This window comes from Panicum virgatum, chromosome 3N, assembly GCF_016808335.1.
Source record: "Panicum virgatum strain AP13 chromosome 3N, P.virgatum_v5, whole genome shotgun sequence".
Classification (NCBI taxonomy): Eukaryota; Viridiplantae; Streptophyta; class Magnoliopsida; order Poales; family Poaceae; genus Panicum; species Panicum virgatum.
In genome coordinates this window covers 65,386,919-65,410,325 of record NC_053147.1, presented here as the reverse complement: position 1 = coordinate 65,410,325, position 23,407 = coordinate 65,386,919, and the positions used below count along the sequence as shown (strand labels likewise).

Genomic DNA, 23,407 nt, shown 5'->3' with positions numbered 1-23,407 from the left:
TTTATCTAACACTATTTGTTCACTGCAGAACTCTCATGACGTAACTGCCGCTTCACGAAGTGGGTAGATCCTCCGCACTGGGACCACGTCCAAGACTACATCAACCACCTCAAGAACAAGATCCAAGACCTCGAGTGCCGCGTCAAGTCTCTGGAAGACGAGGCAGAGGCCAACGCATTGGTGGTTAGCATAGAAGGTGATCCCATATGCCCTGACCCGTATTGCAGGTGCCCATACCACCCGAAGCCAACCTGGCCACCCAAGTCCCCACCCTCTGGAGGTGCCGGCTACTATGATCCTGGAGGCCCATCGCAGTATTATTCCAACCAGTTCGCATAGACGAATTGGCTCATGTTATTAGGTTCCCGGCTTTTTAAATTACCTAAGGCACTATGTGCATGTGCCATCGCAATTGTGTCTGCACTTGTTTATGTCCTAGTAGTCATCTTTCAATTTCATAAATGTAGCCTACTTTTGTTGTTGTGTTCTACCCATGTATCAGCTATGTAACTTGCAAATATTGCCAGCTGGGATTTCTATTCTATCTATGAATTATCTATGTCGTTCAAGAAAAATATTTTATCTTTTACCTTCACTCACGCATCCTCTTTTTCATATATATTACACTGAATTAGAATTTCCCCAAAAAATATACCTTACTCCATTAAAAAAAGAACTAATTATATCACTAAACCTTTTTTTACATAATTGTAACAAATCAAAAATAGACATATGTAAAAACTAAAAAACGCACCTTACTGCGACCCCGAGCCGCGGTAGGGAGCGTACCGCGCCTCGGGGCCGCGGTAGGCACCCTACCGCGCCTCGGGGTCGCAGTAGGGGCCGGCCCACGTACGGCCCGAGCGCGGCAGGGACCTACATGTAAGGAAAACTACCGCGACCCCGTGTAGCGGTAGGCCACCTACCGCACCTCCGGGTCGCGGTAGGAGTCTATTTTTGTTTTTTCCTTTTCTGGTATTATAGTTTTGAAATTTTGTATTTTTTAAATATAAAAATAAAAAAGCCGCGCCTCTCCCCCTGCTCTGATAGCGGATCCAGCCCATGAAATAAGGCCCAGCTAGGGGTGGAAATGGGCCATGGCTCTAGTGGCCTCTTCACAGCCCAACAACACTCTTAAATTATTTAGTTCAAAATTATATAAGATTAGAATCCAGTCTTTTTAGAACCCGGCCCTTAGATTTTGTAATTTAAAATCTTAGACCCCTTACCGCCCCTGCGCCCAGCCCAGGTCCAGGCTGCGCCGTTCGTCTTCTTCCCCGATGGAATCCCCGATTCCCCACCGCTTCCTTCCCCGACCTCCGTTCGGTTCTCCCAGACGGCCCCATCAGGCAGCGCAGGGGGCTCTGCGGCTACCCGAAGTCGCGGCGAGCGGTGGCGGTGGCGGCGGCGTCCCTCCGCCTCCTTGCTCTGGCAGACCGCAGACGGCAGTGCCGGACTACTACCACTCGCCCCTCCGCCCTCGACTCTGCAGCTCTGCTCTACGGGATGGACGGAGCCAAGCCAGTGGCGGCAGCTGCAGCTGGCGGGAAGCCGGGGCTGGAGGAGGCGCTGCTCCGCATCGTGCACCAGCACCACCACCAATCCCACTGCCAGCGCCAGCAAACCGGTACGCCTCTTCTTCTGTGATCGATTCGATTCCTTCGTCCTCACTACACATCCCCTTGATTTGACGGCGTGAGTTTCCACGCGCTGCGCAGAGCGAGCGAAGAAGGACGCCTTGAGGAGCGCAGCGCGGGTCGCCGATATTCTCGTGGACACGGTCGACGGCGGGGTGCAGGAGCTCTTCGTCAACGAGAAGCGCATCGAGATCGAGGCCCGCGCGCTGCTCCGTACCGTCGCGCGGTACAGGAAGCAGACTGACCAGTGGCTGGCGGCCACCAACGAGATCAACTCGATCGGCCTTGAAGGTGGGTGACTCGCCGCCGTGATGCTGTTCACACGCCCTGCCCCCTCTTGGGATTCTTTTTATGCTTTTGTACCAATCTATTATGTAGCAGACTGATCAGCAACTGTTTCTTTTAGGAAATTGAAGATTTCGAGAACTGGATGAAGATCATGGACTTCGACTGTAAAAGTGTCAATGCAGCCATACGCAATATTCATCAGTCGTGACCCTGCCAGTAGTAACTATTTTAGGAAGTATTCATGTCACTGTATGCTCGGGTTGCAATTATGGGAGCTGGAAGCCATCTTTTTATGGAACTGTTTCCTGATTTTCCCATGTAAACATCTTTGTTGTGAGTACTATCTATGCTCACTCCAATTTCAAAGTGATGATATATGATCGAAATGCACCTCTGTCTGAGCATGTCTTCCTGGTGGTGTTAGTCTTGTACTCTTGTGCCTTTACCAGAACAACCGGTGTCTATCAGCTTGCATGTTCAGGATGGGCAGTGGAAACAGTGAAAGATAATACCAATTACTGAATTGAAAGCATTCTTCATCATTTTATTCCTTCCACATATATTCTTTGAAAGGGGTGGATACATCTTTGGAGAAGATCACAACATCAGGAAAGGGGCACTTCTTCCTTCAATGTGATTTTCAGGTACACACCCTCGCACACTGAAATATACCAGTCCTAGCTTACCTTCCTGCAGTTTTTCCTTACCTGTCCACTTAATCTATTGAGGAGAGGACTAATGTTGCCCGTCTTCACTATCATCGCACTGAAATTGCTGAAGAATTTTGCCATGTTTGAGTAGTAGGTGCTTATCTACTTATCTAGTAAGTCTGCTGAGCCTATTGAACAGTTGCTAGTGAGAATGCAGAACACCATCTTATTTGGGAAGTTCTTATAGTGTAACTTGTCAAAAACATAGGGTGTTGAGGATTCAAGGTAGACGTTATTGTCAAAAACAGTTGCCAGGCCGGATCTATGCCTCACCTCCCTCAGTCCGCCACCACTGTTGGGCCTGCCATGGCCAGTAACAACCCCTCTAAGCATGTCAGCCATTTGAGCCCCCAACCCTCTCCTCCCCACCCGCCCTACCACCACCCTCCGCGAGCTTCACCTGTGACTACTGGCAACCTCGCTACTGCACCGCTCCACACTCATCCCACCATCGCCAACCTACACCCTGCCTCAACCCATATCCAAAACCTTAACCATATCAAAACACGTGCTTTGAATAAGGATTGGGCAGCGGCAACAGCAGTGGTGTCCGTTGGGCAGCAGAGTAGCCTCACCAGTGAAGGTGTCCGCTGCTGGCCTTGAATGGAGCCTGCCTGACCATCCCCTTCTATGCTTTGTGAAAGTGCAAATGGACACTTAGCCTGTGCCACATTCAGTAGAGATTGTTGCAATAGTCCCCTGCTGCTAAATTGTTAAGAAACACTATTTCGACCTGTGCTATTTGAACTCCACTCATGACTTGAAATCGATGCCGTGCACAAATTTATATCACAAATAAGGCACAGGCCAACAAAACAAAATAAGGGCGTGTTTGGTTTGAAGGGATTTCGAGAATGTAGATAATGAACACTGTACAAGAATAGCAACTCCAAGCTAGATAATGGGATTTTATCTCATATGCACAAAAATCCAAGGTAGTATAATGAGCTAATGTTTGGTTGAATAGCTCATTTTAGAAACAAATTCTAAAAATTTGGGTGCAACCAAACACCACCAGTGTTGAGAAAAAAATAGAATGTAGTTGATGCCCTTCTTCTGCGGAAGAAATGAACAGAACAGATAAAATGTTGATTGGATCAAAGAACCTCACTAAATGTTGATTCCATCTCTCAAAATCACCACCGAAGCTTCTTCACAATCTCCTTCGAAGAGCTTTATTGTGTATCACCACCAAACCATCTAGGAGGTGGCAACCTCCAAGAGTAACAAGCCAAATACCTTGCTTGAAGATTTCTTAGTGCCTCAAAGCTCACACACGATTTATGCAATGCACTAGATTCCTCTCAATTAATCTCACTAGAAATCAACCCCAAATGAGCGTGTGTGACAGAGGAGAGGGAAGGCTCATGTATGCTCAACAAGTGTTCCAAATGGCCAATAGAGTGTGCCCACACCTAGGCACCAAGTATTTATGTGTCCCCTTATCTCAACTAGCCGTTATGTTCAAAACTTGTAAAAACTGGGCGTTCCCGAACTGTCCATAGTACAACCCTCGGACTGTCTGTACTTAAACCCCCAACGACTATTTTTGCAATATATGTAGTGGCAACCAGTTCAAATTGACCCGCAGACTGTCCACCGTACAAATCTTGGATTGTCCGTAGTTGAAATACTTTGAAACACAGTAGCTCTGCACCTTTGATGAACTCGCTCAAAATGACCTGCGGACAGTTCGCCCACTAGGGCCAGCCGGTCCAAGCTCTTCGGGAGACCGGCGAACGATCCGCCCTCTAGGGCTTGACGATCCGCCATTCGTAATTGCGCCAAACTCAGAACCACCAAGATTCTAGAACCAACTCAAAACTATACTACGGAGGGTCCGTCTCTCCAGACCGGGCTGTCCACAGTTCACTTTTTCGGGGGTTTCAGTGGTTCTGGTCATTTTGGTGATTGCTAGTGCATTCGGGAGTCTGTTATCTTTTTCTTCTTCTTATTTATTATAATTCATAAGCCGCGGCTTACTCTCTTTAAATAACAGTAATATTCTGCCCTCTTAATAAAAAAATATACATGGTGATCGAAAAAAAAAGAAAATCGGTGGTCGAGCCAATTGCGATATTCTTTAATGATCACAATTGCATTGTAGAAATTTTCACACGCTAGTGGAGCGACACTTACAAAAGGCATCCACCCTATCTGAATTATTCCTAAGTTTGGTATAACGAGAACCCCATTATCGAAGACAGGAAACAGGGATTGCAGAGGTTCCAGGACTTCGGAAGCTTGCGGTTTACTTACACGGGTAGCCCTTACTCGGTTGCTTGCAAGAAAGCAGGAGAATTTATACTTCGAGTCAAATTATAATAGTCCTTTTTTAAAAAAAAAATATAGTAGTTCAACCTTGATGCCTTTTTTTGGCCTTGGGTATAAATATGTGTCGCTGCCTCTCACAACCACATCAGAATGAACTACGTCAAATCATCTCCAAGTTAAATAACCTCTACATCATCTCTGCAAGCTAATTCAGTTTTACCCAGGTGTGTCAATCTCTCTTGCTCATATACTGATAGATAAATCTGCTAGACGTGCAGGATGAAGTTCGTTATTGGTGACAAAACTTTCATCGAACTTATCCGTTGTATTGTTGATAGCATTGGGAGACCTTGAGCAATCTCATATTTATGGTTGGGGTCCTTCATTTTCTACAATTTATAAGTTTTGCAAGCATTTTCAAATCACTGTGAACTCATCTCTACAATGAAAATTTTACGCCGAAACAGGTTTCAAGGGAGAAACAGTAAACTATAAGGAGTACCAGTTCTGCTTTTAGGTAGGGATTGTTAAGTTCACAATTGACTGGTTTTCTTCTATACCAAACCGTTGTCCTCCCCTAAACCTATAGCATGCAGCGAGCAGCTCAGAACTGGAGCATCCTGCCTGCTTCCAACGAGGCTGTCTGCAACCATGTCCTCCAAATTTGGTTCTCTAAATAGATATTCGGAGCCTCCTCTAAAAGATTTTATTTTTTTTTATAAAATAGCATTATTTACCTATGCACATGTGACTTTGTGGTGTAATACTAAGATGGGATTTGCATGTGATGTTGCAGGTTCTAGGTTCGAACTCCAAAGGAGCAAAATAATTTTAGCATTTTTACCAACTTTTGGCACCAGTTGTTGACACACCCGGTGCTAATGTTGTAGGTCTTTAGTGCCGATTCCCCGTTATGAAAACCGCTACTATATGGAGGTTACAAATCGACACTATATTCCTATTCTATCTGTAGTAGTGCAGTTCACAAAAGTTTTGGTGGATACAACACGCTAATGATTATGAATCCACGTACTAGATCGGCATTCATGTGGCAGGGTGACCATATTTTTCTCTTGGCTTCACACTTTAAAATAATATAAAGGGGCAAGATTTAACAATGGATTTGTCGTATTGCAAGTTAAGAATATCGGAATAGCATATATACCAAAACGATCATATGCATGTATACCATGATTCGTTTGCAAGTAATAATGGGGCCAGCATACAACTTATATATATTATAATATTCTTATAAAATTCTGCATGCGAAATGCAGCCAGCAAGAAGAGGAACCGGAAGCAATCCTTCCAATATTCCATGACGACCAAAAGCTACGGCCGAGTGTCGCGGTCTGCGTCAGCCATCCTTGCCCTCACCGAGAGCGGGCAGCACCTTCTGAAGATCGACGGCTATTCCCACACCAAGGATGTCCCAACCGGCAGCAACATCAAGTCCCAGCCTTTCCGCGTGGGAGGCCACAACTGGTGCATCCTCTACTACCCCAACGGCCTCTCCTCGGCTTGCTCCGACTACATATCCATGTTCCTCCGGCTAGAAAGCAATGTCCCACAAGGCGTGAGAGCCAAACACACGTTTAGCTTGCTTGATCGCGAGGGGAAGCCGGTGCTGTACTTCACCACTGAGACAAGACATACCACTGGTATTGGCTGGGGCACCACGAGTTTAATCAGGAGAGACGAGTTGGAGAGGTCTCAGCATCTCCAGGACAACTGCTTCACGGTAGTGTGTGATGTCACGGTCATGAAGGAGATTCAGACGAAGAGCATCGACCTCGGCAAAACCTCGGTGGGGCCGGTGCCACCGTCGGACCTGCACCGTCACCTAGGCCGCCTCCTCGAGACCGGGGAGGGTGCGGACGTGACGTTCGAGGTGGACGGCACAACTTTCATGGCGCACAGGTGCGTGCTCATGGCTCGGTCTCCGGTGCTCCACGCTGAGCTCTCTGGCCTCACCAGGAAGAGCGCAGCAGCAACCATCGTCGTACGGATCGAGGACATGGAAGCACATGATTTCGAGGCCTTGCTCCGCTACATCTACACGGACTCCTTGCCGGATATGAAGCAAGGAGAAGCAGCGGCGATGCTCCCGGACCTGGTTGCCGCAGCCAACAGGCTCCAGATGGAGAGGCTAAGGCTGCTCTGCGAAGAGAAGCTGTGCGAGTTTGTCAATGCCAGAACCGTGGCAATCATCCTAGCATTCGCCAGGGACCACCATTGCCATGGGCTTAAGGAGGCATGCTTGCAATTCCTCAACGATCAGGAAAATCTAAGAGAGGCCGTCACGATCCTGGAGGACCTAATCGCCAAGCTTGCTACCAGTACTGGCTAGCAGCCTGCTCGTCAGTGACGAAAAAAAACTATGTATCATGCTACTTACATATGTAATTAAGAAGTCAATAAGCAATGTTAAAACAAAGTGACAAAAAGAGTGTGATAAGACTATATTAATAAGATAGTATTAAAATAAATCGGCACTTTCGCTGAGAGGCTAAGAAAATTACCATGATAATAAAAAAAGCATTCTAGATCGTGTGTAATGGTTTATATTAAATTAAAGTGACAAAAAGAGTGTGACAAGATAACAAAGCATTAATGAACATATTTATCTGTTATATTAATAAGATAGTATTAACATAAAGGAAGAAGTCCATTTTTGACCATTCAACTATCGCCGGAGTTTGCTTTTGGTCATCAAACTACAAAACCAGTTATGTTTGGTCATCGAATTATCAAAACCGCTCAACTTTGACCATCGGGTTGTTTTGATAGGTGGTTTCGCTGATGTGGCGCATACGAGTGGCACCTGGGCCCACTCGTCAGATATCCATGTGTCAATCCTCTCTCTATCTCCTCTCTGCTCCTAGCCGCCCACGCCTCCCTCCGCCCGCCGCCGTCGCTGCCCACCGGCCGCCCGTGCCCCGCCGCACGGCTGGCCGCCATCGCCGCACCTCCACCCGCGCCCCGCCACTCGATCCCCGTCGCCGTGCCTCCCTCTGCCCGCCGGCCGCCCGCGCCTCCTCATCGCCGCGCTGCGCCGTCGCCGCGCCTCCCTCTGCTCGCACTACGCCCGCCGACCTCCGGCAGCCCACGCATCCTCCTCCTCGCGCTGCGCCAGTGGCCTCCTTCTCCCCGCGCTGCGCCGGCGGCCTTCTCCACGAGCGAGCCGAGTGGCAGTGGCCGCGAAGGAGGGGGTGCGGCGGGCAGAGCGGCGACGAGGCGGAGGAGAGGCTCGGCGAGCCGAGCGGCGACGGCGGCGAAGGATGAGAAAGAGGAGGAGCGCAGCGAGCCAAGTGTCGGTGTTTCGCCACCGGCAGCCCTCCACGTGGTTCCTCACGCGGGGGGTTTAGTTGATCGGTTGGGATTGGTGGCGGCTTGGTAGCGCGGTGTTGCACACACAAGAACACAGAGACACGATTTAGATAGGTTCGGACCGCTAGATCACGTAACACCCTACGTCATGTGTGCTGCTTTCTTTATTGATTCTCAAAATGTCGAGGTCGAGTTACAAGTCGCCCAGCAAGATCTCGCCGAGTTATTCGAGCTTGCTGGTCGAGTTCTAGTTCTAGTTCTTGTTCTGCCTATCTCTTTCTTGTTCGTCTTCTGCCCGAGAGGACCCTATGCCTCCCTTTATATACTCATGAAGGCGGCTCCTAGAGTCCCATCCGACTCATGGCCGTCTGATCCGAGAGGATCGTGCCGACGGGCGCCGGCTGATCGGATTGGAACGGAGCCGGGTTCGGTCGGGGAGCGGAGAAGAGGAGAAATCATTGCTTTAGTAGTCCGCCCGCCCGCCCTTGCAGCAGAAGCCCAGCGGTCCAGCACGCACCCGTTCTGCTCCCCCGTCCGCCTCAGGACTTCCATCTCCTCCCCTTTCTGCGCCCCCGCCGTCCGGCAAGAGTGCAAGAATATATATATATGAAAGGATGAAAAATAAATCGCGAGATATTTAAAGATCCTAGTCCTAGTTGTTGTTGCTTTCAGAATTTCTCTTTTTGCAAAACATGATGGATAAACGTAATACGGGGCCTTTGCGGAAAATTTATACTATGTATGACTCGTGTTCCTTCGCCCTTCGGTGTCTATGACATGTGGTCCTAGTGGCCTTAGGGATTTGAGCTAAATTTTCAAACCAAACATCTACATTTTCTACAATCAGGGTCACTATGCAGTCTTTCAAACAATCAGTCTCAACGATTTATTTTGCATCCAACAAGCTATGCATCTTTGCAAATAACCTCCCTCCCTCAGCTCCAGACATCAAAGCATCGTTGATCACGCGCAGCAGATAATCATGCACGCATATACAGGCTCTCTTCGAGATGCCTCGACACGGGAGCTTACGAAGAAATGAACTGTGCTCTTCAAGCATTGAAGAACAAAAGCAACATGGTATCAAGATTACCGTGCTGTCAAGGGAATATAAAATATTCTTAAAATCAGATACTTCTGTCAACGGCAAAGCTGAATAAGTATACAAGCAGCACGATATTCATCACACTATACAGAAGGTACCAGCTAGTTCATCTAATCATCCCCATCCTATCCGATCGTAATATATAGCAGCAAGTATCAATTCTCAAACTCGGCTAGAGATTTTGCTCCCAAAATTGTCCTGGTACCATAAAGAATATTAACCCTGAACAAATCATCTACAGCTTCCAAGGTGCAACTGGATCCTTTTGTCCCACTTCTGCTTATATGAAACAACTGGAATCGTCACGCTAGAATCTCCAAAAAATCAAATCTAGTAGCTTCCCACTGGTGGCATCCCAAACGCCGGCATCGGACCAGGTCCCATCGGCGGCATACCCATTCCTCCCATTGGAGGCATGCCCATTCCACCCATGGGAGGTGGAGGACCGGCCATGCCAGGCATAGGTGGCGCGGGCAACGCAAGAGGAAGCAATTGAGCGTGCATGTTCTGCACAACAAAAAAATGCAACGTGTCATACATATACTCTACCATCAATCTCATTCCGTAAACAAAACAGGCTAATGCAGTTTTTTAGGTTACCTGCTGGGCAACAAGGTCTTTCTCCTTCCTTCTCTTTGGCTCTTTCTTCATTCTGTGACTCAATCTTGTCCTTCACTAAATCACCGACCTTGCTGGAGTACTCACGAATGAACTGCATGCACAACAGAGATGTCACTATAGCATGCTGTACATAAATACACGTCAGCAGAGGTATGGACAGAAATAAGGTACCTGCAGAAGATATGGGAAAGCAAAGTCCACCATGTTGTTCATCCATGCAAGCTCAAGAGCCACATCAGGCCGAATCAAGTCATAACAAATGAAAAGGCAAGACGCAAAGCATTCTTTCTTCCCCTGCATTAAATAATTGCAGATGTTGAATACTAAAAAATGCAATACCAAGTAGGCAAACACTAGGCTTCCTGGTGTAAGTTGAAACTTATCACAGGTATCATATCACGAGTCAAGAGGACGAGTTTAAAACAAACCTGTTCAATGAAATAGACAAGCAAGTCCTCCGACAACTCACGATCACCAGACTGTTAGCATGTCTCCATGCAATCCTTGTACATGTTGTCTTTCTTCGATAGAGCAATCGATTGCTTCCATCTGCCAGCCTTCTTGTAAATTGTAGAACCGAGAAATGCCACCAAAAGGGAGGTGAATGGGAGCCTTCGAAATATATCACGATTGAAAACTTCGGCTCAAGATTCAAGAGTGCACCCCAACCCCAGAGTTCTAGGCGAAGTGTGGAGTAGCTATGAAGGAGCTACATCAACACAAGAAAGACCTAGAAACCCATGGAACCAAATACGGAAGCACACGCGAAGAAACAGCGCGGAAAATAGCAAGGTATATAGCACCGGTTGATCCGATGCTCAAAAGGATGTGGGCGTCGGTTAAACCGATGATACAGAGCCTGCAGCAAAGACCAGCGAGCACCGGTCGATCCGACGCAAGGTTTTGAACTGCGTCGGTTCAACCGGTGATCCTACGTCGGTTTAACCGACAAAATCACAAACTGACGTCGGTGCAGTTGTCCAGAGGGGCAACAAAACGCACCAAATCCACACAATGAACACCGGTTAATCCGACGAAATCAAAATCCCATCACCGGTGCAGTTGTCCAGAGAGATGGCAAAACCAAAAGAGCTAAGCACCAGTTCAACCGACGCTACGAAATATGCATACGTCGGTTGAACGATCGAAACTTCAGACCAAATCAGCAACGCCGGTTAATCCGATGCCTATGGGAGCAAAAGCACCGGTGCATCTAGCAAGCAGCAGAAAACCCTAAAAGCAGGAATTTCTGTTCACCGGTTGAACCGATGATCACCCAGACAGGCGTCAGTTAAACCGGTGAAAGGAAAAGTTCAGCACGACGCAGAAGCTCTGTTTTTGCTCGCGGCTTGATCAAGACTCAACGATACCCTGATCAAAATGAGTCTGAATCTCACCAAAATTTGCAGTCACGAACACAAAGACCTTGTGAACGTATCCACAAAAGGAATCGAAGATTCACTCCATGGTTTGAGAGGAATCGACGAGAAACCGAGCAAGAACGGGGTTTTCTCAAAACGTGAAAAGCTCAAGAACGACGATCCTAAGAAGCTCGTGAATTCTAGGAGATTAGCACTAGGCAAGAGGGCATGAATCCAACGCAAAGAGCTCTAAGAACCACCATGAACTCGTGCACACAAGGAATCAACCACGAAATCAAAAATCCATCACAAAGGGGTTCAAAAGAACATGAACCTGATTTTGATTTCAAAGCCCCGAGGGCACAAGGAGGGAAGGGCCTCCTTTCCCACGAAATCTCCTTACAAGTTCTTCAAAAATCCATGGTCTAGAATCCTACCTTGGAGAGGAAGAACATGGAGAGGAAGAAGAGGGAGGAGATGGCGCCTGGCTTTCTGCTCTCTTTTCTCCAGCGTGCGGCAAGCCAGGGGAGGACGCCTGCCCTTTTGTGGCCTCCAGGTCACGCCACCCACTCCCAATGCTTCTCCTCCAAGTCTTCCACTAAAAGACTAAACTACCCCTAAGTGCTAGAATTAAACTAGAAGGCCCTTAGGGGCAAAACCAGAAAAGATACATTGAAGACCATCCGACGGCTGCGACGACTTGGAGATATTTGCTTCGACCCGACGCAATCTTCCCGATGTCGCCACGCGTCCTTCTGGAATCTTCACAGGGGCAGTTCTGGGAAAACTGCCGAAACCAAGTTCGGGGGGCGGTTTTGGAGGACCCGCCAAACCTTCCCGCGCGATGTTTCCGGGCACACCCGCCAAGCCCGATGTCGCCACGTGTCCGACCTCCCGCCGGAACCCTAGCGCCTTCGTCATCCATGACGCCATCGCCATCTCGCTCCGACTCGGCCGACGTTGACGCATCCCAGCCATTGGTTTTTCCCGAGCTACCAACAAACTCCACGCCGTCCCGCCTTGGCGCTAGGAGTGGATCACCACGCGGCCCAGCAGTGGCCCAAGCATCTGGGCCGTCCTTCTCCATCGCACGGTCGTCCGGTCGGGCCTCCAACGCCACCGCAAGGTCTCCCGCCTCCGCATGGTCGTCGAGCTCCCAGCCACCGCAACGCCGCCGCATGGTCCATCGGCACGCGCCACGCTCTTGTCCAAATCATCTCACTGCCACCGCGACATCCGTGTACCTGCACACCATAGACCAAGAAATCGGCGCAATCTCCACAGAGTCGCAACTAAACACAGTTTGTCCACTCCGCGTGTTGGCAATCACTCATCACACTAAGGAGCAGGCCTCCACTGCCTCTCAATCTCCCCCTTGATGAGTGCATTGTCAACACCACACTCCCACACGGGCACTGGTGAACGAAGGAGATAACCAAAAGAGAAACAGAAAACAAAGAGAGCTAGCTCAAGTGATCAAAAGCAAATGAAAGCCAGAAAAGATCACTTGAAGATAGCAAAGCCAAAAGAGTCACCCCCAAGACAAGGGCAACGGCTCGACGCACTGACTCCAAAATATGCTTGACCCCTCAAGAAAGAGGCAAGGCTCAACACAGCCAAGCATGTGCAAAGCTGGTCCCTCCAGAAAGAGGCAAGGCTCAACGTAACTAGCAAAGAGCATGAAAAGCTCAAAACTCCCCCTAAAATGCAGCTCCCCTCACTATGCAACTCTCCCCCGATGTGTGCATGCTCAAAAACTGGATCTCTCCCCCCTAACCCCTAAGGTGAGATACCAATCAACAACTTCTCCCCCTTGTTGACAAAGCACACGTCAAGGAAAACTCCCCCTGCCTAGATGCTCCTCCTGGAAATATGCCATGAAGTGCATGCGTGCCTAAAAGCTTCCAGGTACAAAACAAGAGCATTTGCAAGGGTCGAAACAGCACAGCATATGAGGGTGCATATACAAAGACAATGCATGGAGAAGCTCATAAGAATATATCTATACAGATCATGAGCAAGCATTTGTCATTTGTAAAGGAAAAGCATCACCATAAAGGACCTAGCATACTAAAAGGTAAACAAGCATGCTAGTGCTAGCAAGAACATACAGGTGAGCTATCCAAAGCATATCACAACAACTGCCACTCAAGCAATTTTGACACCAACTGAACACTCTTAAATTCTCAACATGAAAAAGTGGTGCCAGGGGTTGAAAACTTGCAAGTGCTGAACCTAGCAAATGTGCCAAGCCTAGGTCAAGGACCATCAGAAGCTTAAGACAACACTCTCAGTCATCCACAGCCTTGTCCAAGTTCTCCAAAGGAGCAGTCTCGGTACAAGATCAGTGGTGCAAGCAATCCCACCTGGATCTTTTCACACAAAGCACACCATGATATACTAATTTTTGAATTTGCAAAACAATCATGAGGCAAAAAAGGGCATCTTGTTGCATGCGAGAGCAAAGGACCTAGCCACTAAACATGATCAAGATAGCATAAGCATACAAACCTACACATGTTAGTAGCAGATCCTGGAGGTGACCATGTTTTATGATTTTCAAAGAATAAAGCAGCTCAGCTCACAGCCAATATACAACATATTTAAAGGAGCTACGCATGGTCAAAGCATATATACAACTCATAGCATAGCACAAGGCACAAGCAAATGCAGATATCATACAAAGAAGCTGGTGCAAGTGAAATGCATATGAGCAAATGCAATGCAAAATGGTATGTACACAAAAATGCAAGAGAAAGCAAAGAAGAAAGGAAAACCAATCCTAAACTACAGAAACAACTACCCAAATCAAAATGGGTAGCACACGCCAAGCTCTCCCCGCAAGCGAGCTTAGGTGGCTTGTTCTAGGGGCTTGGTCAGGATGTCGGCTACTTGATTTTCAGTGGATACATGGGTCAGCTCGATGTCACCCTTCTCATAGTGATCTCTCAGGAAGTGGAACCTCACGTCTATATGCTTGGAGCGAGAGTGTAGGACGGGGTTCTTGGCTAAGCTTATGGCTGAGGTGCTGTCTATGAAAATGGGAACTCTGCCATAGGTTAGGCCATAATCGCTGAGAGTGTGTCTCATCCAAAGGATCTGGGAGCAGCAACTAGCAGCAGCTATATATTCGGCTTCTGTGGTGGAAAGGGCTACACTAGTTTGCTTGCGGGCAGACCAAGACACAAGAGAAGTTCCAAGAAACTGGCAAGTGCCTGAAGTCGACTTGCGATCAATCCGACACCCACCATGATCAGCATCAGAAAAGCCAACCAACGCAAGAGAAGAGGAAGCAGAGTACCATAAGCCAAACTCAGGAGTGTATCGAAGGTACCTGAAAATCCTCTTCACAGCGTTCCTGTGAGAAGTGCGTGGAGAAGCCTGAAACCTCGCGCAGAGACAGACCGCGAACTGGATGTCGGGTCTGGTGGCCGTCAGGTACAGGAGCGAGCCGATCATGCTCCTGTACTCCTTCTGGTCCACAACAACACCTTCGGTGTCCTCGTCCAGCGCCGTAGAAGTGCTCATCGGAGTCGGCATGGGACTGAGATCCCCGAAGTCGAACTTCTTGAGCATGTCCTTGGTGTACTTGGCCTGGTGGACGAAGGTGCCATCCCGGGTTTGCTTGATGTGCAACCCGAGGAAGAACTGAAGCTCACCCATCATAGACATCTCGAACTCCCTGCTCATATAATCAGAAAAGCTAGAAACAAGAGAGTGAGAGGAGCCACCAAAGATAATAATTGGATTTCATGTTGAAATCCATGCCATTGAGTGGCATGATTTTCAACATGAAACCCAAATTCACGGAGTTGTAGTGGCATGAATCGAATTTTCTCAAGATAATATCATCCACGTAAATCTAGACCAACAAAAAGTCAGCGCCACGTCTAAGGAGAAACAAAGTCTTATCTACCGATCCCATGACAAACCCCTGCTTAAGCAAAAAGGCTCTCAACCTCGCATACCAGGCTCTAGGGGCTTGCTTCAGACCATACAAAGCCTTCTGAAGCTTGAAGACTCGGTCTGGAAACTTGGGACTCTCAAAGCCAGGAGGCTGCTTCACATAGACCTCTTCCTCTATAAATCCGTTCAAAAAGGCACTCTTAACATTCATCTGATACAGCTTGAACCCCTTCGAAGCTGCAAAGGCTAAAAAGATCCGGATGGCCTCTAAACGAGCTACATGTGCAAAGGTCTCCTCATAATCTATCCCCTCCTGCTGGCTATAACCCTGAGCTACTAACTTAGCCTTGTTCCTCACAACCATCCCATCCTCACCCTGTTTGTTCTTGAAAACCCATTTGGTACCTATAGGGTGGCAATCTGGTGGAGGCACTACAAGGACCCAGACTTGGTTTCGCTCAAAGTTTTCTAGCTCCTCATGCATGGCATTGACCCAGTTAGAATCAGATAAAGCATGTCCAATATCTTTGGGCTCAAAGGAGGCAACAAACGCTGAATGAGCAAAGCCAGCGATACTTGTTACCTTGGACCTCGTGGTTCGCTCGTTGAGGTCACCTAGCATTTGTTGAGGTGGATGGCGACGCTGAATGTGTCGTGGTGCTTCTCTTGACGAAGTCGCCTCGCCACCGCCCTCAACATGGGTCCCGGAGGAAGAACCTTGAGCTGGACGTGGATCGGCCATAGTCGAAGCTGTGGGGAGCGGGCCGCCATCGTCATCAGAACTCGAATCTCCAGGAAGTGGGCCTGCAGCTGGCGCAGGGACACGACCATCACCCTTAAAGGCCTCAGGCTCATCCTCATCCTCAAAGATGTCCTGGCCAAACTCATCGTCACCTGCACACTCCAAAGAAGCAAACAAAGAAGGAGTGGACTCGTCGAATGTTACATTACAAGTTTCGACGATCCGGTTAGTCTCAAGAATAAGAACATGATAGCCTCTAGATTGAAGAGCATAGCCAATAAGAATGCCATCAGAGCTCCTAGACTCGAACTTGTCAAGATTACCTTCCTTCAAAACAAAGCATCTGCACCCAAAAGCACGCAAGTGGGATACCCTAGGCTGTCGACCAAACCGCAACTCATAAGAAGTCTTCTTCATGAAAGAGCGAAGGAAAATGCGGTTGGCAACATAGCATGCAGTGTTGATCGCTTCGGCCCAAAAACGCTTAGGAGTCCTATGCTCATCGAACATCGTCCTGGCCATCTCCACTAGGGTCCGGTTTTTGCGTTCAACCACACCATTCTGTGGAGGAACATAAGGAGAGGAGTACTGGTGATCAAGACCGAAGCCACGACAGAAGTCATCAAAACGAGCGTTCTTAAATTCAGAGCCATTATCACTGCGGATAGCCCTCATGGCATGTGGAAGCTCATTCTGTAACCTCAAGGCAAGGTCTCGAAAGTACTGAAAAGCCTCATCCTTAGTCTCCAAGAAGAAAACCCAAGAGTACCGAGAGAAGTCGTCAACGATCACAAGAATGTACCACTTTCCACCGACAGAGCGCACACGAGCAGGACCAACAGTGTCCATGTGAAGAAGCTCGCCTGGATGCGATGTCATCACCTGATTCACAGGTGGGTGCAGAAGGGAAACCATCTTCCCGTGACGACATGGGTGACAGACAAGGTCCTTGTCCATCTTGAGCTTGGGCAATCCTCGGATCAAATCAAATGAGCTGAGCCTAACTAATAGATCAAAGCTCAAGTGACCGAGTCTCCTATGCCACTTCCAGAGCTCAGAGGACTGACCAGTCACCAGACAGTGAGAAGTGCTCGAAGAAGATCCAGAAAAGTCAATGCGAAACACAAGACTAAAAGGAACAATGCCGCAAACAAAATCCCCTCTGGAATCAAGAACACGCGAGCAACCTCTCTTGAAGCTTACCTCAAACCCATCATTAAGAAGTTGCGAAACAGAAAACAGATTAAAGCCAAGTTTATCAACAAGAGCAACCTCTCTCAGGGTGAAGTCACTAGAAATCCGAATAGCGCCAACTCCACGTACCTTTCCTCTGCTGTTATCCCTGAATGTGATGTATTCCTTGACCTTCGTCGAGGTGAGGCTGGAGAACCATCTGTGACACCCGGTCATGTGGCGCGAACAACCGGAGTCCATGAGCCATATGTCCTCCAGGCCTCGAGTGTCCTGCTCAGTAGAAAGAGAAAGAGCGGGCAAATGGCCCGACACTGGGGTTAGCACAGAAGGAAGCAAACCAGTGTCGTGCCATCTGCTCGAAAGCAGGGTAAGTATCCTCAAACGAAAACTGTGGCTGGCGACCACCACGCTGAGGAAAACGTGGTGCGCCTCCACCACCAAAGCCTCGGCCACGCTGACCACCACCGAAAGCACAGTGTGGAACAGGGCCGGCGAAACCACCAACAGGAGCGCGGTATCCACCACCGCCTCCCCCTCCTCCACCTACACGACGTGGCCTGGCATCCCGCCTCTGCCCACGTCGAGCTGGAGTGTGTCCACCGGCTGGCTGGTGGAACACCTCCGGAGCGCGCCTCTCAAATTGCCTGCGCTCAAACCTCAACCTCCGAAAGCAAAACTCTGCCAAGTGACCTTCCCTCTCACACCACTCACACTGGTAAGGCTCTCTCCTGTGTGTAGGCTGTGGTGTAGGAGCAGGGGCTCTCTGAGGCACTCTGGGGGGCTGAGTCCTCACCTTGGGCTTAGGAATAGGCTTGCCACTAGGAGGGAGTGTATCTAGTCGGTTCTTCAGGTGGTTAGGTTTGGGAACCCACACTGGATTCTTAGGTGGAGCTCTGGGTGGCTCAGTGAGGATTCCATCCTTAACTGGTGCTGGATTAGGAGCTGGTGGAGCTGTGGAAGAAGAAAGTGCACTCACACTCGGCTCAAACATCTCACCAATCTTACCATAGGGTTGGACAAAGTCAGCAGGAGTGAAAGCAAAACCAACCCCAACACCATCAGGACACTTAAACTACTGAACCATCATGCCCAACTGAGGCTCACAGGCGGACACCCAACTGAGAACCTCCCGAAGGTGGGAGTTCTCCTCCTCCAACCGGGTCTTGTCCTTCCGTGCCTCCTCAAGCTCAGAGATCAGGCTTGGGCACACAGTACAATCAGCATAGCAAGAGCTAGGAACTGCAGACTTCTCAAACTTCCTCAAAGCAGCACTCTTCTCTTTAAGCTCTTCTCTAAGCGCTGGGCACTCCTTGCAAGCACCCAAGAGGGTAGGCCGGGACTTGAGCTCGTCCAAGGCCTTCTTGCCCTCCTCGAGCTTGAGCAAGTTCTCATCATACTTGCTCCTGAGCTCGGACAAATCAGACATCAACCCGATGCACTGACTGCACTCATCGTCCTCCTCACAATCCTCCACTATAGGGGCAGACTGAGCAATCTCTAAAGCTAACTTAGCTTCCTTCAGCTCCTGTCTCAACGCCCTAAACTGCCTCTTAGCATCCTTAATGATCAAGTCCTGATTATCTAGAGCAGTGTAAAGATCCTCCAACTCCTCAGGAGTGGGGTGCTCAGGATGTACCTCAGAGCTTGGCTCTGGCTGAAGTACAGGCTCTGCCGTAGTGGAAGGAGTCCCGTCAGCATCGGAGTCGATGGCCATGGTGCAGAAACTGGCCGCCTTCCCAGCATGGAGGCAAAGACCAGTGAAGCCCTCCGTGGCCTTCTTCTTGGAGCTCCGCTTCTTCTCACCGCGGTGGTGTGAGTCGGAGTCGCTAGAGCTGGATGAAGACGAAGATGTCGAGCTCTGGCTAGTGGAGGAGTGATCCTCACTCTGGGCGACGAACGCCTGCTTGCTCTTGTACTTGCCGACGTTCTTCTTCTTCCGCTCGTGGTGCCGCTTGGAGCGTCCGCCCTTCTTCTTGTGGGAGTCTCCACTCTTGTGCTTGTGGCGGTGCTCACAGTACTCCTCGTGCCTGGAGCGGTCGTCGTCATCCCTGGAACTCTTCTTCTTGGGGCACTCGGCGGCGAAGTGGCCGGTCTTGCCGCAGTTGAAGCAAGTCTTCGCTCGTGCTTGTCTGTTGTTGAAGGCGCGCTGGAACTTGTGGATGATCAAGGCAAGCTCCTCGACTCCCAGCACCTCCAACTGCTCATCTGTCACAGACATAAGAGAAGACAAGCAAAAACCTCCAAGAGAGGGGTCAGAGTTAGCTCCAGAGTTGCCTACCAGGGCCATCGACTTGGAGGCGGAGGCATCACCATGATTGCCTTCCATCTTAGCTCGAGAGAGCTTCTCCACCTCCGAAGCCTTGAGCTTGCTGAATAGCTCATCCATGGTGAGGGTCTCATAGCCAGCAGACTCTATGATAGTCTGGACCTTCACCTCCCAGACCTTGCGATCAAGAGCATAGAGAAGCTTCATAGCCTTCTCATGATCGGAGTAGGCCTGGGTGCCCTGTGGCTGGTTCGCACGCACCTTGTTCACAATCGACTGGAAACGACTGAACATGGTGTTGATGCTCTCACCGGACAACTGAGAAAAGTTCTCATACTCCCGCCGGTGAGTCTCGTACAGCCTAGACTTGACATGGTTGGTTCCCTCATGGAAATTGACCAACCGTGCCCAAATCTCCCGGGCTGTGAGAAGGTCGCTGACATGATCGAACTCAGGACGAGCGAGATAGGCTATGAGAGCGTTGTACGCCTTGCTATTGACCTCATGTCTCCTGACCTGAAGCTCGGTCGTGCGGACTGCAAGGTTCACATAATCAGGGTCCACGCAAATCTCCCAGACCTCAAAACCTAGACTCAGAAGATAGGCACGCATGCGCACCTTCCAATAGTCATAATCGGATCCATCGAAGATCGGGGGTTTGCCCGGTGAACCCATGGTCGCACAACGGTTTCGAACCGGAGAAGGCTATAGAGAAACCGTCCCGGCTCTGATACCAATTGTAGGACCGAGAAATGCGACCAGAGGGGGGGTGAATGGGAGCCTTCGAAATATATCACGATTGAAAACTTCGGCTCAAGATTCAAGAGTGCACCCCAACCCCAGAGTTCCAGGCGAAGTGTGGAGTAGCTATGAAGGAGCTACATCAACACAAGAAATCCCTAGAAACCCATGGAACCCAACACGGAAGCACACGCAAAGAAACATCGCAGAAAACAGTAAGGTATATAGCACCGGTTGATCCGACGCTCAAAAGGATGTGGGCGTCAGTTAAACCGATGATACAGAGCCTGCAGCAAAGACCAGCGAGCACCGGTCGATCCGACGCAAGGTTTTGAACTGCATCGGTTCAGCCGGTGATCCTACGTCGGTTTAACCAACAAAATCACAAGCTGACGTCAGTGCAGTTGTCCAGAGGAGCAACAAAACGCACCAAATCCACACAATGAACACCGGTTAATCCGATGAAATCAAAACCCCATCACCGGTGCAGTTGTCCAGAGAGATGGCAAAACCAAAAGAGCTAAGCACCGGTTCAACCGACGCTACGAAATATGCATACGTCGGTCGAACGATCGAAACTGCAGACCAAATCAGCAATGCTGGTTAATCCGATGCCTATGGGAGCAAAAGCACTGGTGCATCTAGCAAGCAGCAGAAAACCCTAAAAGCAGGAACTTCTGTTCACCGGTTGAACCGATGATCACCCAGACAGGTGTCGGTTAAACTGGTGAAAGGAAAAGTTCAGCACGACGCAGAAGCTCTGTTTTTGCTCGCGGCTTGATCAAGACTCAACGATACCCTGATCAAAATGAGTCTGAATCTCACCAAAATTTGCAGGCACGAACACAAAGACCTTGTGAACGTATCCACAAAAGGAATCGACGATTCACTCCATGGTTTGAGAGGAATCGACGAGAAACCGAGCAAGAACGGGGTTTTCTCAAAACGTGAAAAGCTCAAGAACGACGATCCTAAGAAGCTCGTGAATTCTAGGAGATTAGCACTAGGCAAGAGGGCATGAATCCAACGCAAAGAGCTCTAAGAACCACCATGAACTCGTGCACACAAGGAATCAACCACAAAATCAAAAATCCATCACAAAGGGGTTCAAAAGAACATGAACCTGATTTTGATTTCAAAGCCCCGAGGGCACAAGGAGGGAAGGGCCTCCTTTCCCACGAAATCTCCTTACAAGTTCTTCAAAAATCCATGGTCTAGAATCCTACCTTGGAGAGGAAGAACATGGAGAGGAAGAAGAGGGAGGAGATGGTGCCTGGCTTTCTGCTCTCTTTTCTCCAGCGCGCAGCAAGCCAGGGGAGGGCGCCTGCCCTTTTGTGGCCTCCAGGTCACGCCACCCACTCCCAATGCTTCTCCTCCAAGTCTTCCACTAAAAGACTAAACTACCCCTAAGTGCTAGAATTAAACTAGAAGGCCCTTAGGGGCAAAACCGGAAAAGATACATTGAAGACCATCCGACGGCTGCGACGACTTGGAGATATTTGCTTCGGTCCGACGCAATCTTCCCGATGTCGCCACGCGTCCTTCTGGAATCTTCACAAGGGCAGTTTTGGGAAAACTGCCGAAACCATGTTCGGGGGGCGGTTTTGGAGGACCCGTCAAACCTTCCCGCGCGATGTTTACGGGCACACCCGCCAAGCCCGATGTCGCCACGTGTCCGACCTCCCGCCGGAACCCTAGCGCCTTCGTCATCCATGACTCCATCGCCATCTCTCTCCGACTCGGCCGACGTCGATGCATCCCAGCCGTTGGTTTTTCCCGAGCTACCAACAAACTCCACGTCGTCTCGCCTTGGCGCCAGGAGTGGATCGCCATGCGGCCCAGTAGTGGCCCAAGCATCTGGGCCGTCCTTCTCCACCGCACGGTCGTCCGGTCGGGCCTCCAACGCCACCGCAAGGTCTCCCGCCTCCGCATGGTCGTCGAGCTCCCAGCCACCGCAACGCCGCCGCATGGTCCATCGGCACGCGCCACGCTCTTGTCCAAACCATCTCGCTGCCACCGCGACATCCGTGTACCTGCACACCACAGACCAAGAAATCGGCGCAATCTCCACAGAGTCGCGACTAAACACAGTTAGTCCACTCCACGTGTTGGCAATCACTCATCACACTAAGGAGCAGGCCTCCACTGCCTCTCATAAATATAGGCAGCAATCCTCCTCATCTCAAGCAATTCATGCTTCTCAAGCTGATCAAGAAATAAACACACAAGTTATTATTACATTATAAGAGGTAGAAACAAGAAGCGTTGCACAATTATCTAGTTCCTTTTTTACCTTCTGGGCAAGACCTATCTGGTCAAAGTTATCATGCATGTCTACTGACTCACGTAGTCTCTCATAGTCTTCCTCTTCAACATAAAGCTCATTCAACGCTTCATTCACAGCAGAGACATTGTTACTCTGAACTGCAACCATATATGGCTTCACAAGATGCAACTGGCCAGCCTGTGCAAACAGCAACAAGATAAACGTTAAATTTTGGTGATGGAATTTGAAACAGCTTCAACCACAAAAGAAATTAAGTTTCCACTCAGATGCAAACCTTGCGCATTATGTCTACAACTCTGGTATGGTCTAAACGAAGCGCAAGCACATTTAGCATATCATTGATGAGATCAGGGTGCTCTTGCAAATAGAAGTGGACTGCCTTGTAATATAGCTCAACATTTGCAACTTTAACACAGACATCCTTGAATTGCATATGATCCCATGCATCTGGAGAGTGATTCATAATAGTGGTGGCAGCATTGTCAAATTCATCATACTATATGTACAAGTAGGTAAGCTCTTTCCAGTGCTGCTGTTCATCACAAGCCTGGATAAGCTTAGGAATGTTGAGACGGGTGGAGAAAAGTTTGATGTGCTCCATAAGCTTTTCATGGCGGTATCTAGCATACAGAACTCCCAATTCTGTAAAGATGCCCATGTGGGCACGTTCAAGTCCAAGACCACTCTCCGTAAGAGCTATAAGTTCATTGAAGCATCCTCTGTTTTGGTAGTATTCACTTACTTCCTCCAAGTCATCAACCTAAACAAAAGGTATGTCAGAAATGAACAGATTATAGAACCATTGTTGAATACTAGACAAAATATAAAGCATGCGCTCTTTACCTGGACGATAATATTGAGACCACATATCTGAGCAAGACGGAACTCCTTGGCATCAACACAGGCAAAGCAGACTTCCTTCCATGTTTTGGCACTGTTAGCCTTG

At 49.0% G+C, this 23,407-nt stretch overlaps 2 protein-coding genes and 1 pseudogene across 5 annotated transcripts; 2 read left to right on the top strand and 1 right to left on the bottom strand.

Moving 5' to 3' along the window:
* Window positions 1–1,244: 1,244 nt before the first annotated feature.
* On the top strand, window positions 1,245–2,329 carry LOC120663824 (biogenesis of lysosome-related organelles complex 1 subunit 1-like). Of its 2 annotated transcripts, none has more exons than XM_039942761.1 (3): window positions 1,245–1,627; window positions 1,719–1,928; window positions 2,044–2,329. In XM_039942761.1, the coding sequence occupies exons 1-3, from the start codon at window positions 1,507–1,509 to the stop codon at window positions 2,049–2,051; spliced, it is 339 nt and encodes a 112-aa protein (XP_039798695.1). In that variant the 5' UTR covers window positions 1,245–1,506; the 3' UTR covers window positions 2,052–2,329. The 2 variants fall into 2 exon arrangements, with proteins under 2 accessions (XP_039798695.1, XP_039798694.1); XM_039942760.1 differs by having other exon boundaries at window positions 1,255–1,627; window positions 2,054–2,315.
* Window positions 2,330–5,044: 2,715 nt separating this feature from the next.
* LOC120666808 (BTB/POZ and MATH domain-containing protein 2-like) lies at window positions 5,045–7,408 on the top strand. 3 transcript variants are annotated; one of them, XM_039946753.1, is made up of 3 exons: window positions 5,045–5,133; window positions 5,377–5,426; window positions 6,186–7,407. In XM_039946753.1, the coding sequence occupies exon 3, from the start codon at window positions 6,227–6,229 to the stop codon at window positions 7,256–7,258; it is 1,032 nt and encodes a 343-aa protein (XP_039802687.1). In that variant the 5' UTR covers window positions 5,045–5,133; window positions 5,377–5,426; window positions 6,186–6,226; the 3' UTR covers window positions 7,259–7,407. The 3 variants fall into 3 exon arrangements, with proteins under 3 accessions (XP_039802687.1, XP_039802689.1, XP_039802688.1); XM_039946754.1 differs by lacking the exon at window positions 5,045–5,133 and adding an exon at window positions 5,143–5,280 and having other exon boundaries at window positions 6,186–7,408; XM_039946755.1 differs by lacking the exon at window positions 5,377–5,426 and having other exon boundaries at window positions 5,068–5,133; window positions 6,186–7,408.
* A 2,007-nt stretch (window positions 7,409–9,415) lies between these two features.
* LOC120666807 lies at window positions 9,416–23,201 on the bottom strand (annotated as a pseudogene).
* Between the last annotated feature and the right edge of the window lie 206 nt (window positions 23,202–23,407).

Bases quoted from the DNA above. Each gene is read 5' to 3' on its own strand.
- LOC120663824 (XM_039942760.1), top strand. From the start codon at position 1,507: ATGGACGGAGCCAAGCCAGTGGCGGCAGCTGCAGCTGGCGGGAAGCCG. The intron at 1,628-1,718 runs GTACGCCTCTTC...CGCGCTGCGCAG, and splicing joins CTGCCAGCGCCAGCAAACCG to AGCGAGCGAAGAAGGACGCC. The intron at 1,929-2,053 runs GTGGGTGACTCG...AGGAAATTGAAG, and splicing joins CAACTCGATCGGCCTTGAAG to ATTTCGAGAACTGGATGAAG.
- LOC120666808 (XM_039946755.1), top strand. From the start codon at position 6,227: ATGACGACCAAAAGCTACGGCCGAGTGTCGCGGTCTGCGTCAGCCATC.